The sequence below is a fragment of the Myotis lucifugus genome, unplaced genomic scaffold (assembly GCF_000147115.1).
Source record: "Myotis lucifugus unplaced genomic scaffold, Myoluc2.0 scaffold_121, whole genome shotgun sequence".
NCBI lineage: Eukaryota > Metazoa > Chordata > Mammalia > Chiroptera > Vespertilionidae > Myotis > Myotis lucifugus.
Window position 1 is genome coordinate 93,663 of NW_005871169.1, and position 18,728 is coordinate 112,390.

Consider the following 18,728-nt stretch of genomic DNA (forward strand, 5'->3'; position numbering starts at 1 on the left):
AGGGAAATTACTGTTTGGGACTGACTGTTAGACTTAATCAGGGTCATACTCCTAGATGTCTAAGTATATCCACACCTTTTATTGCCTCTTTAACATAATTTTCTTATGCTTTCTATTTGTCTTCTCATTAATTATTATCTCTTTAAATTCTTTTTAATAACACAAGAATTTTAATCCTACATACACACTGTTCCAGTTTCCCCTGTTTGCCTATTTCTCAGTTGTATTACAAAGGTAAATTAATTAGGGCCAGTAAAAACTTGAAGACAGAAACTGCTTAAGAAGAATTAAGAATCTGGAAAAGAAACTTTTATAATTCTCAAAACCATTTTTAATGTCATTAATAAAAACTGATTTTTGTTTTAAGACAGCTTCTTCTTCATAGTAATAAAGCTACATTTTCTGGTTCTCCCAAGTCTTTATGCCATCTTTATAAGGCATAATCCTGCTGTAAGCAGCTTGTGGAACAAAAATTAGTGGTAACTAAACTTTTAATAATTGATGATGTCCTGAGTCCATGAGAGCAAATGGTCTTAAAAATATAGGAGTATTTATTTATTGAAAAATAAATTCATGGATTAATCACTAATTTCTACACATATATCTTAACATTCCATTTTTAATAATTCAAATAAGTTTTTATTTATCTTGAAGCTTTCTAATAGCTGAGATATTATTTTAAGTAGTAATAGTAGTAAAGTGAGATTTGTGCTATTGTTTTGAAAAAGTAGGTCAAATAAATCTTGAGTCAAACCATTTTCAGTATATTTATTTATGCCAGGTATTAACTTTGAGAAGATTTGCAAAACTTGAGAAAAATTACCTTATGTTTTACCTAAATGGCACTTTATAGTGATACTGGCTTTTATCTGAACTACCTAAATAAATGATCTTATTTCTAGTAAGATTTATGTCTCTAATAACTAAAAATGATTAAATAATCATTACTTATTAGATAACTTTTTAATAGATAACTCTGAATAAATTAATTTTTTTAACTGGGATGTAATATATTCTTCCAAAATGCAAGTAACAATTGACTGTCTTTCTTGGAAATGAATAAGGCCCAAATAAAACACATTCACCTATTAGTGCTTAAAATAGATTACTGCAGTCTCACTCCTTTGCTAAGCATAAGACACACATTTTACAATCTTCTTTTAATGGAATTAGATGGAGAAATATTTTTAAATTTTAAATGGTTCTTTCCTTAATTTTGAATGATCTAGCATGTTTTGAAGTCATAGAGACTTCAAATTACATCCCAGTTTGATTCTTAGAAGCTGTGTGATTTCATAAGTCATTTAACTCCTTTAAGCCACAGTTTGCTCACCTGTAAAGTCCAGACACTTCTTTAAAGATTATTATAAGGGTCAAATGATCAAATGACACTTGACCCTTCATAAGCACTGACTGGATGGTGGCTACTATCAGATTATGTACATGAAGGTGTCTAGCGTAGTTCCTTAAAACAAGTTTCCTAAACAAAAAAGTGGCTCCTATTTGATTCCTAATAAATAGCTGGAAATGATTTAGTATAGGTTGTCTCTAATAACAATGCAGGCAAATTACTTCTCTAATAGAATCATAGCACAATTAGATATTATGTTTCTGAGCAATATTATGATGCCCTCATTTGTATTATATTGAAGTGATTATGACTACTGTGTTTACTAATGTTAGGAGAATGAAATTAACATTTAATATATCAGACATTATACTAATTATTTTATCTGTTCTTAGCAAATATAAATGCTAAAATAAGGTGAACGTATGATGAAAAACAGAATATTTGTATAGTTGTAAAATATCTTGCAAAAAGATACTTGATAAATACAAAAAACAACAACAGTGACTTTATAGCAAAGAAACAAAACCTGGCAGACATCACATTAAGCAGATGATCAAAGATAACATCACCAGTGACAAGACATAGTGACATCATGTACCTCCTGATATGCTACACAGTGGAGGACAAAATACCATTGCTGTGTTATTCTGGCCAAAAGCAGAGACCTGTGTTTCCTCATGAAGACACAAAGGTTTTTAAGACAAACCCCAAATCAGGGAAACTATAATAACTGGCCAATACTCTTTGAAAGAGTAGACTTCATGAGAGACAAAGAAAGAATGAGGAACTGTTGGAGGAGACTAGCAGATTGGATAAATAAATGCAGTGTGGGCCCTAGATTGGATTCTGAATAAGAAAAAAGAGGATAATTTATAAATTATGAATAAGGCCTATAGTTTAGTTAAGAGTATAGTAACAATGTTAATAGCTTGTTATTGATAATTGTACCATGAGTATGTAAGGTGTTAACATTTGGGAAAGCAGGGTAGTAAACGGTATCTGGGAACGCTTTCAATAATCCCCGCACGGTTTTTTATCAGCCTGAAATTATTTTTTATAAACTTAACAAGAAAAGGTCAAGTAGTAAATTCACACCACAATAAGTAGGGGAGCCAGGATTTCAATCCACATAGGTTTGACTCCAAAACACTGTCTTAAAACCTAAATCATTCTATCCCCCTTCTTTTATACTAGGTAATTCTTATCCTACATATCATCAGACTTTCCATAACTGTGTTTTCTACCTGGAATCCTTAATATTGCAGTCACATGCTTTGCTCTTATTAGATGTAACAATTTTCTTTAACATGTAATAACAACGCATGAGGCCACAGTAAAAAAAAAAAAAGACAAAATCTGAAAAAGGTGTAGAACAGTCTTCTCAGATGAAATACATGGAATGATGGGGACTAGACTAACAGAGCACCATGCTGGGTGGAGCCACAGTGTGCCACACCCCACGGAGGCCTGATGGCAACACAGCAGGCCCCTTCTCACCAGGTGATGGGCACAACCTAAACCACTTCTATTTTTCACACTGGGGTTCAGATGCTTCCATGTCTTACCTTCTGAGGATAGATCCAGGGACCTATTTTCTAAACTTCCAGAACATTTCTTTCATTTTTTATAATTCTTAATGGTAATTGCCCTTCACTGATTTAGTCACCTGTGTAACGGAAATCAAGTCACTTCTAACAGTACTATAAATAGTACTGAAAGATAGCGGATATAAATATAAGCATATACACATGTATGTTTGTAGATATAGCTATAGATAGAAACATTTTAATTGACATATTTACACAACAAGCAATTATTAAAGAGAAAATGGACTGTGGAGAGGCATATACATGTGGAATAGCAATGCAAACTTCTTTTGATAGGCCCTAATGCAGCGGTTCTCAACTTGTGGGTCGCAACCCCTTTGGCGGTCGAACGACCCTTTCACAGGGGTCACCTAAGACCATCCTGCATATCAGATATTTACATTATGATTCATAACAGTAGCAACATTACAGTTATGAAGTAGCAACGAAAATAATTTTATGGTTGGGTCACAACATGAGGAACTATATTTAAAGGACCAGAAGGTTGAGAACTACTGCCCTAAAGTAAGATCCTGCTTCTAGTCCAAAAATGAGCTGAGTATATTCCAGAAAAAAAAAATTAGCTGCAGTGGGAACAATAATTTATAATGCTTTTACGATCAAGGATTTGTCATAAAATGGTATTTTAACCAACTCTCACACTCTGGGAGGAGAGAACAGGACATGGGTCATTGATCCAGTGACTGAAAACACTGCAAACCTAATTAAAAGATCAAAATGTTCAGGGAAATTGGCTAATCAATATGCAAATGTAAGGACAAGAGACTGGCTATTCAGTCTTTTAGAAAAAAAAAGCCCATCAATTGAATTGATTTTTTGAGTTAGGAATTCTAACCGCTTCAGCGCTTTTTTTCATAACAGAATTGAGAACTTCATTAACCCTGCATATTGAATGACGCTGTGCATGGGCCTATTCATAAATTAGAAAACAACATGTAAACATTTTGCAGTTACCTGATGTTCGCTCATGTGAAACAGAGTAAGTGAACTAGCGCCATATCTCTGGCCTCTCACAGTGCATGACTGCCAGCAAACACCTGACTTATAGGGGCTTGCCTATACTTGGGCATTTTGAGAATTATTCAAATTAGTTAGGTAACTATCCTTCAGGTGAGGTGCAGAACAATAGCAGGTTCCAGGGCACAGAGAAAGCACAACAGGATTTGTAAAGAAACCCCTTAAGGGTAGGTGGGGAGGGCGAGAAGCAGAAAAAGCCAATTCTGGGTTTTTTACCCTGCTCTAGAAGCAACGCCGTGGGTCCCCAAAGGCTTCTCAAGCCAGAGTGTGCCTAGGAAACACTTAGGGTTCTGGTTAAAATGCAGATTCCAAATTGGTAGGTCTGGGGGTGAATGGGCTGAAATTCTGTGTTTCTAATAAGCTCTCCTCAGGGAGCCCACTTTGAATAGCAAGACTTGATGTCATATCAATGGTCTTGGAACTCTAAAACAACTGCTATGAGGACTTTGACAGGCGTGAAATGGATTAAAAGGATAAATAGACTTGATTCTGGATAACATCATCTTGCTTCGCCTGGTAGCACTTACATGTCCTGAAATTTTCCATTTGAGGAATTGAAGCATAGCAGTACCTGCTTGCCAAGTCCCTTTAAAGCAATGATTTGCTAATGCTCTTTGCAGCCCTAGTACACCTGAGGGCAATGACACTCCTGTTACTTCCTTGACCAGTGATCCTCAAACAGGGTAGGCAGGAAAAATACTCCTATTAGTTTATCCTTTGCAGTTTAAAAAGTCCCTCCCTTGCCTTCGTTGATTACGATCTGCCCTCTCTTTCCTGTCAGTGGAAAGTGACTGTTTTAAAGTTAAATATTTGCATGATGATTATTAGTATCAATGAAACCGACATCTACAACACTGTGCCAGCCACTGAATTAAGCACTGTACAAATGTTAAATCTTTTCATTCTAATGCCAACCTTAAAAGGTTGATACTGTTATCATCCCATTTTATAGATGAGGAATTAATAGAGTAAATAACATGTTCAAAATCACCCAGCTAGTAGTTGGAAAAGTAGGGGTTGGGGGGAGGGGAAGGCAGACTCAAAATCCAGGCAGCCTAAGTCCATCTCCTTAAACACTATTAGCAAGCTGCCCCTCAACAGACATGCTATGATTTGAAATTCAATGCAGGGAGAGTGACAAAAAATTCAAAACTTAATTACAGGTTGAAATTGAAATTGGGACAAGTTCAATGTTAACTCTTCAAAGTTAACTCCTCTTTTGCTAACTTCTCTTTTTCTTAATTTTGTATTTGGAAATATTTTCAAATTTTAAAAAGTTACAAAAATAATAGCAAGAATCCCCTATATATTTATGCAGATCACCAATATTTATTAACATTTAGTCACATTTGCCAACTTCTGGATTTTTCAAAAGTTAAGGAAATTGATGCCTCTCAATACAGTCTCTCAGAGCTGCTCTCTTTGACACTCTCGCATATCTACAGGTTAACCTGTCTGGGAGCAGGGCCCAGATGCTTAAACTTGGCCTATTTATCAAGAGTGAATCTTACTTGGCATTTCTTCTCAGCTGCTGCATGATAAGAGATTTCTGGCATTACATCTTAAACTAGAGGCCCAGTGCATGAATTCATGCACGGGTGGGGTCCCTCAGTCTGGCCTGCGATCAAGGACGATCGGGGCTGTCTCGCCCAGTCCTTATCAGGCCGATGGGGGCCGGCCAGCCAGGGAGGGATTGTGGGAGGTTGGCCAGTTGGGGAGGGACTGTGGGAGGGCTCTAGGGCATGTCCAGCCCTCTTGCCCAGTCCCCATCAGCCAGACCTCAGTAGCAAGCTAACCTACCCATCAGAGCATCTGCCCCCTGGTGGTCAGTGCATGTCATAGCAACTGGTGGACCAATCGGTTGGACACTTAGCATATTATGCTTTTATTATATAAGATGAGAGTAGCTTACAGGAAGTTCACTTCCAGACACATTGGCATTTTAACAGAGCAACTTAGTGAAGAAAGAGACACTCATTTTCTGGAGCTGGATTCAGGCACAGCAAAGTTCTGGTGATAAGCCAATGTATAAATAAACTATGTGAATGTTGATTATTCCCAAGGGCAGCGATTTCCAACTGGTGTGCCCAAAAAGGCACACTGGTGTGCAGCAAGAATTTTTAAAACATGTAGTACCTGACTCTTTAGTCAGGAGCACTGATTTCCCTTAGATTGTCAAATTTAAAAAAAAATGACAACAGTCAACAAAACAATAGCCATCTGGTGTGAATGAATAAATATTATGCCTATTTTTTATTGTCAGATCGGCAAAAATTATAATATCTATTTCAGTGTGCCGAAGAATTTTAGTAATTAGTTTATCTGTGCCATGAGATGAAAAAGGTTTTGAAAATCTCTGCCTCAGGTAATCATCTACAACTTGAGATAGGTTATAATTTGGTAAGTAGAAACAGACAAAAATAAAATATATTGAAAATAGCTATAAAATATTTTTAAAAGATATAAAAATACTAAATTGTCAAGGAAATCTTCATCTGAAAATGTCTTGTCTTTTACCTCCTATAATTTAAGATATTTCACAAGAATTAAATGTACTTGCTTTTAGTTGTAGTCACTGTTAAGAAATATTATATTTCATCTACATTTTGTCAACTTTTCTCATACAAAATAGTCATGTGTAAGCTTAATCACTGAGTAACTTCAGGATGAGAATGTTTTGTACTCATGTTATCTAAAATTAACCACTGGTATGTCTTCATGGGTTCATGGAGAGATCCCAGGAAAGATAATAAAAAATAGGTTGTAGAAGAGAATCCAGGATGAAAGACAGGAGTAAATGGACTTATTTATTCCACCTGAGACATGGCTGAGGGTCCTATTTTAGCAGCTTTATGATTATGAAAGATTAATGTGAAATCTAAGAGAGTTTCATAGAAACCTCAAGTAGTCACCTCACTTGTGACTTCAAAAAGCTGAGTAGATATTTGCCTATCTAGAATTATTTTAGAGCCATCACTGGTAACAGAGAACGTATAAAATTACCTCCCAATGTTCCTATGTTAATTTTACATAAAGAATGGTGCCCATCCCCCACTAAAGACACAATATGGAGAATGAAGATGAGATTGACCTGAAATATGATGAACTCAAGTATGATTTTTTAAAAAAAAAGAATGTCTTGCTTTGGAAACCTAAGGCTTGTTATATGCATAAGAATTGATCACTGGGGGCTTCATAAGGCTGCTGCTATCTTTAAGAATCACCAAAGGACCTGCAATGTCTAAAATCCGGTTCTTAGATTCAGGAAGGGTATCAAGGGTATCTTAAATGATTAGTAATTTATATAATTAGATCAGCAAAAGGAGTTTACTAAACTCAGCAACTTGAATGGGCCAAGAAGTATTTAATGTGTTCTTAATGCCACCAGTGGAAGAGACTAGCTCTTTCCATTACTTGCTGGCTCTGAGGCAGGTGACCAGCCCGTTTCCCTGGCACCCAGAGGAACAGAAGTCAGTTTCTCTAATATCATGTGATAATGCTGAATGGATCACAAACCCTCAAATAACACTTCTTCAGTAGAGAGAGAATTATTCTCAAAATTGGTAGGTGACTATCTGAAATAGTAAGAGTAAAATGAATGAAACCAAAATCAAGCTGGAAAGACATGTGCAGGCACAACTCATCTCAGTTTGTTATTAAACTAGAGGAAAATCCCATGAGCAAAACCAAGTAAGGCCAGGGGGATGGACTGTGGGTGTCTTACTTGAAATGAAACAATTCAAAAGACAGAGAGCAGCAAGTTTATTCACCCAAACAAAAATAACTAAAAGCAGCTTGTTAGATACTGTGAACAGGACACGGGCAGAAATGTGTGGTCTAGATAATAGCCTAATAGAAACAGTAATTTAAATTGCCTTTAGAGTTAATCATTTAGAGAAATTAGCATTTATCAGTAGATTTCTGATGCACAGAAAAAAATGAAATTGCGTAATATGAGCAAACAATGGACTATAATCACAATTGGCATCCAAATTTAGCTCTCCCAACATCAACATTATGCAAATGTAAGACTGATAGAAATGCTAGTTGAAATGATGCTATTTTCCTGGGGGGGAAAAAGAAAATAAACTGCAGAAAACTTCATTTTTTTAAATGAAGCTTTCTGCTTATAAATCAAGTAGTCTGAGGATCTCTGCCAAGAACAGTGTTATTAAAATTTAGAACAATCACCATATCAAAACTACAAGTTTCATCAAAAACCTTGCCTGCAATATGACAGAGAGGTACAGAGTAGCACTTCATTTCATTTTGCTGAGGTTTCTTATATAAAGAATCAATCTTTTTTTACTAACATAGAGAAAGATACAATTTTATAAGCTAAGAGTGGGCTTATATTTGGCAAAGAGCACATTGACAATTTCTTGGCAAAATAAAGTATATGGAGGTATAATATTGATATTAATATCTATCTACCTATATTCTTAGAGAATACTTAGAAATTAGCTTTTTGGGGGTTTATTATGTTTTTGGACTCTCTAATAACAATGCATTTGCAATCTCATTTTTCTTTGATATTCTCATAGCTATTTCGTTTTTATTCTCAAATGAGAACTAAAGGGTAGTCGAGGTGGGCAGGTTGTAAAAGTAAAATGCAGGGAGTCCAAAACCTGAGAAAAAAAAAGTTGGAGCCAAGGTTTTATAACTTCTATGACCCCAGACTCCTTCCACCAGAGAGTGGTATCAAGTTGTAAAGCAGAATTTGATAAACCACAGTTTCAGAAGGCAAAATAATTCTAATTTGACTAGCTACTGAATCAAACTTTGTGCCCAGCAATGGATGAAAGTATATGATTTAGAAATATAGAAAATAATCTCAAAATTATGAAATTCGAAGTTCCACACAGAAGGAAAGAAACAGGTACAAACAGGTTCCTAGGTTTGTAGTTAGTAACTTCCCGAGCTACAACCTGACAACTGTATGACTTTCAATAACGGAAAACAAATGAAACACAACAACCTAAAACAAATAAGTACCAGTAATTGAATATAAAGTGCTGGCTCATTGCTTGCCATATGGTAGGGACTTACTGCAAGTTTTTTCAACTTTATCTAGGAATACAAGATCCTTCCTTTAATTTGTCAAAGGTAAAAGGTTTTAACATCTGTTTTATTTTTTTTAATAATAATTTAAGAAATGTTATTTAAACCAAAATGCACAATGGAGAGGTTTGAAAGAACATGTAATGAAATTGCAATATACATATGTAATGTAAATACTGAGTATATCTTACGTATAAAAAGAAAAAGAAGTTAGTGTGTTCTATCATGTAAAACATGAATTAAATGATTTAGAAACAAATACTCAGCTGTGAAATTTTAAGATACTAGAGGCCCAGTGCACGAAATTTGTGTACTCTGGGGTCCCTCAGCCCAGCCTGCGCCCTCATGCAGTCCAGGAGCCCTTAGGGGATGTCTGACTGATGGCTTAGGTGGGGAGCAGGCCTAAGCCGTTAGTCGGATATCCTTAGCACTGCTGAGGAGGCAGGAGAGGCTCCCACCACCGCTGCTGCACTTGCCAGCCATGAACCTGGCTTCTGGCTGAGCGGCGCTCCCCCTGTGGGAGCACACTGACCACCAGGGGGCAGCTCCTGTGTTGTGAGGCTGCCCCCTGCTGGTCAGTGTGCATCATAGTGACCAGTCATTCCACCGTTTGGTCTATTTGCATATTAGCCTTCTATTATATAGGATTATGTTAATGGAGAACAGGGATAACTTTTACTGTTTCCACCATCCTCTTTCTAGAATATTAATTTATGATCCCAAAATGGCTTTGGACCACATTCATGAGTGATGGTGGAAGAGGGAAAAATATTTTTTTAAAAATTATGCTACCAAGTCAGACACTCCTTTGTCTTCCTCTGACCAATTCTGAGGAAGCCAGGAAAGAGGAAGGTAGCTTTGTCTTCAGAAAAATCAATCTTCTAGCTTTCTCACTCTACCTCCTGCTTACTCAGGGCTGGATTACTTAACTAACTGCACCTGGGTCTGCCCCTAGGTATATAATTTCTTCTTCTTCTTTTTTTTTTTTTTTTTTTGACCTTGGACATGCAAATTATATCCTTTGGTGATGAGATTATAGAAACTTCCCTCTTCTTTTAGGGCTTAAATGTTTGCAGCCAAATTACCAGAGAGCATTGTATCAAGAATTATGATAATCATGACATCAGTAAACCAAGTCAACCTGGATGTCTTGTTTCCCATTTGCCATTTCCCTTGTGCTAAAACCTCTCAGTAACATCACAGGGAGAACAGCTGTGTTATGGTGTGTGTGTTCTGTGAAGGTTGAAGGGAGGGGTTCTGTGGATATTACTGAGTCCCCTAGTGCCTTAACATTAGAAATCTGTCCTCATCTCTAACAACCTGATTCTACTCAGAGGAAGGCATAATGGAAACAGAGCAGAGAGATCCAGGAAGGATTGGAAATGTGGGGAGGCCAATTGAGGACATGTTAAACCATGCATCACTCTTTACAAATTATAAATCTCATACTAATTTTTATGAAAGAATGTTCGTAGAAAAATTTTTAAATGTTTTATTAATTTATAAGTTTCCAGATATAAAATTTAATTAAATGGAGTCCAATTGGCAGATTTTTCTACTGAAGAAAAGAAAACCCTTGTGTACTTTTGGTGGGGATGTAAATTGGTGCAGCCACTATGGAAAATAATATGGAGATTTTTTGAAAAATTAAAAGTAGAACTACCATATGATCTAGCGATTCCACATCTGAGTATTTAGCTGAAGAAATATATAACACTAATTCAAAAAGATGCAGCCCTATGTTCATGTAGCATTATTTACAATAGCCAATATATGGAAGCAACCTAAATGTCCATTAATAGACAAATGAATAAAAAAGATGTGGTATGTATGTACAATGGAATATTACTAAGCCATAAAAAAACAAATGAAATCTTACTATTTGCAACAACATGGATGAACCTGGAGGGTATTATGCTAAGTGAAATAAGTCAGATAGAGAAAAACAGATTCCTTATGATTTTATATTTAGGTAGAATTTAGAAAACAAAATAAACAAACAAAGAAAAAAAAGAAAAAAGTAATAATAGTGAAGAGAAGCAGAGTTTTCCATTCTAAAATATGCTTTTTGGGATATTATTTTTAAAGCTGGATATTTTCAAGAAAGAAGACTCAGGAAAAACCTTTGGCCCCTTACCCACCTAAAAGAATTTAGATAGAAAACCTGCTCCAGGAAGAGAACTATCATCTTAGATAACATGAATTAAGTGCGATTGACAGGGAGGAAGCTAGTAAGAACCTTTTGATCAAAGTCCTCACTGGGTCCCTTTGTTGAGTATGGCCCAGCAAGCATTTATTTACCAAACATTTGCTGTTTCATCTCCATGTGAATTGCCTTTCCACCCTTTAAAGTCCCAAACCATAACTCCCAACCCCCTTTCCCCTAAGCTTGAGAGGGCATGTAAGCCTCATCTGTCCTATATATATTTTAGTAAAGCAAAGTGGAATTTACTGAAGATGCAATAACTTTCTAATAGACACTGTCCTACTATAATCATTTTGTCTTCTTTTGAAGATCCATTTCTAAACCCAACAGTGAATCATTTCTAAATCTGTCATCTTGCCTGGGGTTGCTTGAATATGGAAAAGCCAGATGATGAAATTCAGCAAGGAAAGGTGGCTACTTTGTAGTGTTTTTGTGTGTATGTTGTTGTTGTTTTTTTAATCCTAACCCTGGAACATGTTTTTTATTGATTTGAAAGAGAGAGGAAAGGGATATAGGGGGGGGGGGGGGGGAGAAACATCCATAGGTTTCATCCCATACATGCCCCGAACAGGAATACAACCCACAACCTTTCAGTGTATGGGAGGACACTAACCCACAGAGTCACCCAGCCAGGGCAAGCTGGCTACTTTGCTTCTCTGCCTCAGAAAACATGTGCTCTATATTGAAAATTGAATAAATCATTATGGTGGATTATAATTAACTTCCATTTTAACTGTTAGAAGCTGACCTCCTGAAATAGGAAAGTCTAGTACATATATATACAATAAAGGCTGTGGCCAAAATTTTTGATATTTTACATTTACCGAATCCATGCCTCTTTGAGTCACTTAACCCATTGAGTCTTTATATCAGGGGTCCTCAAACTACGGCCTGTGGGCCACATGCAAATACAAATATTGTATTTGTTCCCGTTTTGTTTTTTTACTTCAAAATAAGATATGTGCAGTGTGCATAGGAATTTGTTCATAGTTTTTTTTTAAACTATAGTCCGGCCCTCCAACGGTGAGGGACAGTGAACTGGCCCCCTGTTTAAAAAGTTTGAGAACCCCTGCTTTATATCAATAATGTCAGAATACTTGAAAATTTAAAGTTGTTTCACTTTAAGTCATACTAAACTGAACAAGACATCACCTCATTAACAGTAAGATCACCACTGTTGTCTATGATAGCAAAACTAAATAACTTGTAAAATGTTAAATTAGGCACTTATCAGGAAGCAATTCTCAAAATCTGCTGAAAACCAACTGTGACAAATTTTACACACACATTTTGAGTGTGGGCTTCACTGCTTACGTTAGCATCCTAATTTCATCACTTACTAGTTAGAGACTTGTAGGTAGATTCCTTATTTTTCCAAGACTCCATTCTCTCATCTGCAATATCTGCACAGTAATAATATTGAAATCATAGGATTGTTGTGAACATTGAAAAGCTAACCTGCATAAGCATTCAGTCTATAAGGTAGAAAAGGATAACAATGACCATGTGAGGTGAATCCTATATAACTTCCCCTGTCATCCTTACCATACAGATGCGTAAACTGTGCCTCAGAATAGTTTCATTATTTGTTTAAGAAACCACAGATGGTAAATAATGAACTCAGGCTTAAAATATAATTGGAGACTTCTAGGTTTAATTTTTTCCTTTATATCAAACTTCTTCACTTAGATTTCTATCTTGGTCTATATGTGTATCGGAATCATAAATGTTTCTGGTTACATCTTTCCCAGGCCAAGAGTAAGAAACCCATGCAAAATGGAAGATACTAAATTAATGTAATTTTTAAAAAATATTGTCTAAACTCATGGATCACAAAAAAACTGAAAACCATCCAAGATCTATCTCAACATTGAATATGTAACTCATCCTCTCATTAGGAAAATTGTTAATTAATTTAATTAATAGTTTAATTAAAGGTGGCTCCTCAAAATAATTATTTTTCATTTTCTATAATATCTTATATGCAATTATTAATCTAAATTGCAGTTGCAGAACTAAATATACTTGAACAGTGATCATAACAAGAAATGTTGATATGTCAATTAAAACAAATTTTTTTGCAGCAGCAGCAGGAAAAATAAAATTGAAATGTCAAAGCACTTACTGCAGCTTGTCGATGAGTATTGGAAAGTATTCCATGAATCTTCACTTTGTCCTTTTCCATTTGGTCTATGTTCACCCACAAATCCCGGCTGGCCGAATCAGATGGACCATATATCCGAGATATATAGTAATTGTGATCTGTGTCCTCCTGTTATAATAGAGAAAAATGCACATAAAGAACAGAGCATGGATGGACCTTGAGGGCAGTATGCTAAGTGAAATAAGTCAGAGACAGATAAGTACTGTATGTTCTTATATGTGCAATCTAAAAACGCTGAACTCATAGAAACAGGGTAGGATGGTGGTTACCAGGGGCTGGGGTTTTGGAGAAACAGGGAGATGTTGGTCAAAGGGTACAAACTGCCCAATAAATTCTGGGAATCTCCTATACAGCATGGTGACTATAGTGAACACTGTAATACATGTACAGTATTATGTACTTGAAAGTTGCTAAGAGAGTAGATATTAAATGTTCTCCCCACAACAAAGAACTGGTAATTATGTGATATGATGTCAGTGTTAGCTAATGCTATCATGGTAATTATTTTGTAATATATTAATGTACCAAATCAACATATTTTATAGATAAACTTACACACTGTTACATGTCAATTTTATCTCAATAGGGCTGGAGAGAAAAGAGGCATTTAACCCAATTTATGTAAATTACAGAGTTATAGACAGAGTTTCATGAAAAAGAAAAAAAAGTCAGTTCTCAAAAGAAATGAACAGAATACGGTCCCCAAAAATTCTTAAAATACAAACTAAATAATGATACTATGAAATTAAGTATTAGTATTCTTCAAAACAGCTAAAGGAGTTAACCTCTAGTGGATGTGAATTAGATAAAAAATATATAAAATTAGTAGGCTTCTTTAGAAGAAATTTATAAATAAACAATAGTCTTTCTATTACAGGGATCTAATTGCTGACCAAAGAAAATGCCACTCTTGGAACTATTTAATGAAAACTTGAACTATAATTACCACTGAGTGACAACAAATTCAAACTTCTCTTCTTTAAAGCTGGGGTTACATTAGGGCCTACTTTAAGTTAAAGATCCTAGAAATGGATAATATATTTTTTCTCTATAATTGGGGTTACTAAATTCTACTTTTATGTGATTCTCATTATTGGTATCACCATGGTGCCTGCTACAGAACCTTTATTTTTCATGTCTCTCGCTCAGTGCAAAGACTTAAATGTTTTAAAAGGCAATTTTGGAGAGAAATTCCCAGAAAATAAAATGATTCTTGACTAATTCAAATTGCAAATATATATATTTTTTACCACGAAATGTAATTGTGCATATCCATTTGTGGAGCCCACTAGATAGAACATATTTTAAAACATTCAGGTATATGTAAGAATAATGGTTATTGAATGAGGGTCTGTGATTTGAATAATAATGTTTGAGATGTGAATATTGTCTAATGCATTTATTGGTTGTTCTAATTAAATAAAGTACAATTATTCTTGAAATCTTGTCAAAACAAGAATCCCAGCTACCTTTTCACAAGCCATCAGGCTAGATATATATAGAAAACTGACTACACAAAGGAAGGGAATATTTTTAGTACTAGATTTTGCTGCTTGACTAAAAAAAAAATATTGACCCTAAATGTAAATATTGAGAACAGTGATTATATGTTAACATTAAGATCTTTTTAAAAGTTCCTAAGTAAACCTCCAATTAAACTCTGGGTATAACATTGAATTGTGTGTATACCGATAAGAAAATTATGCAGAGAAAGGAGAAAAAAGGAGATACAAAGGAAGAAGAAGGAAGAAGATTCCATGCAGCCCAAGAGAGATTTAATAGGGCTTCCAGCACTCCCTTCCAGAAGATTAAGACACTGATGATGTGAGTTTGGGGGGAGGGGGTAACAAGCATTGCGACTATGTTGCCAGCGGGTCTTCCCTGTTGACTGGCGCTTCACCACTGGGAACTTCTGAGGTGGGTCCCCTCCTTGCCATTGGGCACAAGCCATTCTGCCATGTCACTCCAAAGGCCACAAGGGCTGGTGGGGATCATGAGCACAAAAGCATGGTAAGAAAGACCAACTAATGAGACATCTAGAAGCTTAAAGGAGATACTTTCTCTTATTCTGATTGCTGAGAAATGTAGGTGTGAGACTTGAACTACTGCCCACATGTTGCTGCCAAGAGGAAATCCGGCCTGAAGACACAGCAAACATAGATGAGAACAGAACAATCAATGCAAAGAAAAAGCCAGATCCCCGATCAGGTACATATAAGTGTGACCTACACTTGGGTGTGTTAACCATGAAATCTCTTTTATTGTTAAAACACCTTTTGTTGGGTAATTGTCAACTAAAAGAATCCTAACTGACAAACAAGTTTCCCTAACTTGCAACCAAAAGAGACTCAACTTAAGCAACACACTGAAGAAGGCAAACTAATCTAGAGATTTACACATCTGTATAATAAACATCTCCCATTCAATTCTGGTATTCTAGCTAATCACATAGCAGAAATGAGAATTTAAATCTAACTTGCCAGAAATCATCAGATCTGAATAACAAGTGATAATGATTCATGTAATTTCCCAACGAATCATATAAAGGGGTGGTTTTGAAGAAAATTGTCTATGAGTTTAAATAAGAATTTTAATTTTTCCCTATTGCTAGAATTATTATAAACAGTTCAGCAACACTAAAGTCAGAGATGTAATCTTTAGGTGAATTATGTAACAGATTCTATGATGTTGCCAAATTTCCACATAAATACTAAATAGTATCCTCTTTAAAACTGCAGATTTTCACTATAGAATTTAGTATAATTATTGCAATCAACACATTTAAAAGGACTTTGGTATTTCCCTTAACACCTATATCTCTGTAATTAGTCAAGATATAGTCTTAGCCCTAACCCAGGGGTGGGCAAACTTTTTGACTCGAGGGCCACAATGGGTTCTTAAACTGGACCGGAGGGCCGGAACAAAAGCATGGATGGAGTGTTTGTGTGAACTAATATAAATTCAAAGTAAACATCATTACATAAAAGGGTACGGTCTTTTTTTTTTTTTTAGTTTTATTCATTTCAAACGGGCCGGATCCGGTCCGCGGGCCGTAGTTTGCCCATGGCTGCAACCGGTTTGGCTCAGTGGATAGAGCGTCAGCCTGCGAACTGAAGGGTCCCAGGGTCGATTCTGATCAAGGGCATGTACTTTGGTTGCGGGCACATCCCCAGTAGGGAGTGTGCAGGAGGCAGTTGATTGATGTTTCTGTCTCATCGATGTTTCTGATTCTCTATACCTCTCCCTCTCCCTTCCTCTCTGTAAAAAATCAATAAAATATGTAAAAAAAAGATATAGTCTTAAAGTTAACATAAAGAATAATATCATTATGCTTAAATAATGATTATCTGCAAAAATATACATGTTGCCTAATTACAATCACTGATACGGGTATGTGATAATACACCTTTATATTTACTCACATCTTTGAAAATATTGAAAAGCTAAAGATTGGCCTTGGTGTTTGACAAGTTTGTCAATTGCCATGGCAACTTTTATTCAAAGAGGAAGACTATTTTTTACCCAGGAATTTGGAGACATAAGTTATTAAATTCCAGGGCGAAGCGCTGGGCTCAGTTATTCAGGGGAGCCATAAAATAGCTGTCTTAAGAATGTGACATTTCAGCACTATTAAATGATAGGGACCATATCCTGTCCTGTATAGGAGTAATGGCACTTAAAGAGTTGTCAAAAGCCAATTCAGGCACAAAGATTTTCCTTTTCTTCTCAAACACAAACTATTTTTAACATCATAGAAAATAAAACAAAACCCTACTAAGATATGCCTAGTTGCCAATTCACTTAGGAAACCAACTGTTACTGAAAGTAGATGGCACAGTAGGTAGCTATAAACCCTATGAATCCATTCTTCTCAAACATGCTGGGAAATGAGCAGCTGTAAATGAAAAGAGGATAGACAGCAAACACACAGAGGAAAAGTCATCATAATTGTAGCCTAAACATTCGGCAACATGCAATTTACACAATTCCTAACTCATTGTCTTTTTTTCTATCAGGGGGGTTAAGGTGATTTTATGGTGGGTAATTTTTATGAATGCCTCACATTGCCTTATACAGTAATAGCACTTGAACTCCAAATTTATTTCACTGTGCCAGTCATTTGAAATATCTGGATACAAAAAACATAATCAAAGTTCTTAGGTAAAGTTATTTAGCATTGGATCAATTTGTTACCTCACAAAGATAGTTCCATAATAAATACAAGATTATAATTTCAACTATTCCTACCAGGTATTAATATATATCAAATATATAAATCATTTCTTATACAAATCATTTCACAATAACTATATAGTGCATTTAAAGTTAAAGCTATTTTAAAGTATTACCTATATATATTAAACCCTTCAAAAACAAAGAGTTAGTATAGTCCTCTTTGATATAAAAGCATCTACACTAATAAAAGAGAAACATGGTAATTAGTGTATGACCGATACCCTTCCCATTGGCTAATCATCATATCCTTATGCAAATTAACTATCAGCCAAGATGGCAGCCGGCAGCCATGCACTGAAGTGAACAGGGAGGCTTGCTTGCTCCAGTGACTGTGGACTCCAACGTTCCCCGCCTGACTTGCCGGCCTCTCAGCTGCAACTCTAAGCAACTATGTTGCAAATATAGAAGCTAAACAAAACCCCAGAAAACTGCTTTCAGTCAGCCGGGCTTCAGCCAGCCGGACCGCAACATTGTATTAAATACAGAAGGTAAAGGCCAGAAACCTGCTTTCAGCAGCGAGGCCTCAGAGCTAAAGCTGGCCCAGAATAGAAAAAAGAAAAAGAAAAAAAGGAGCAGTTGGGAGCTTCAGTCACCCGCCAGCCTGAAAACGGCCCTCAGCCCGTCACTCAGACTGGCCAGGCACCCCAGTGGGGACCCCCACCCTGATCCAGGACACCCTTCAGGGCAAACCAGCCGGTCCCCACCCGTGCACCAGGCCTCTATTCTATATAGTAAAAGGGTAATATGCCTCCTGGCACCGGGATCAGCGGAGCAGTGAGGCCTCCCAGCACCGGGATCAGCGTGACAGGGGGCAGCGCCCAAACCCCCTGATTGCCCTGTGGCTCTGTGTGTGACAGGGGAAGGTGCCCCAACCCCCTGATCAGCCCTGCTCTGTGCCTGATAGGGGGGAGCTCCCCAATCCCCTGATTGCCCTGCAACTCTGTGTTTGACAGGGTGAGGCGTCACCAACCCTCCTGATCGGCCCTGCTCTGTGTGTGACAGGGTAGAGCCATAACCTCTCCATTGGCCCTGTCCTGAGTGTGACAGTGGCGGCGCCCCAACCCCCAGATCGGCACTACTCTTAAA

The 18,728-nt window shown here is 36.5% G+C and overlaps 1 protein-coding gene across 1 annotated transcript in view; it reads right to left on the bottom strand.

Moving 5' to 3' along the window:
* The window catches only part of LOC102442689 (plexin domain-containing protein 2-like), a 315,731-nt gene that overhangs the window by 93,409 nt on the left and 203,594 nt on the right, over window positions 1-18,728 (bottom strand). The window contains exon 3 of the mRNA XM_006093737.3: window positions 13,368-13,514. Coding sequence (XP_006093799.2) covers window positions 13,368-13,514 — 147 coding nt within the window. The remainder of the gene's footprint in view (window positions 1-13,367; window positions 13,515-18,728) is intronic.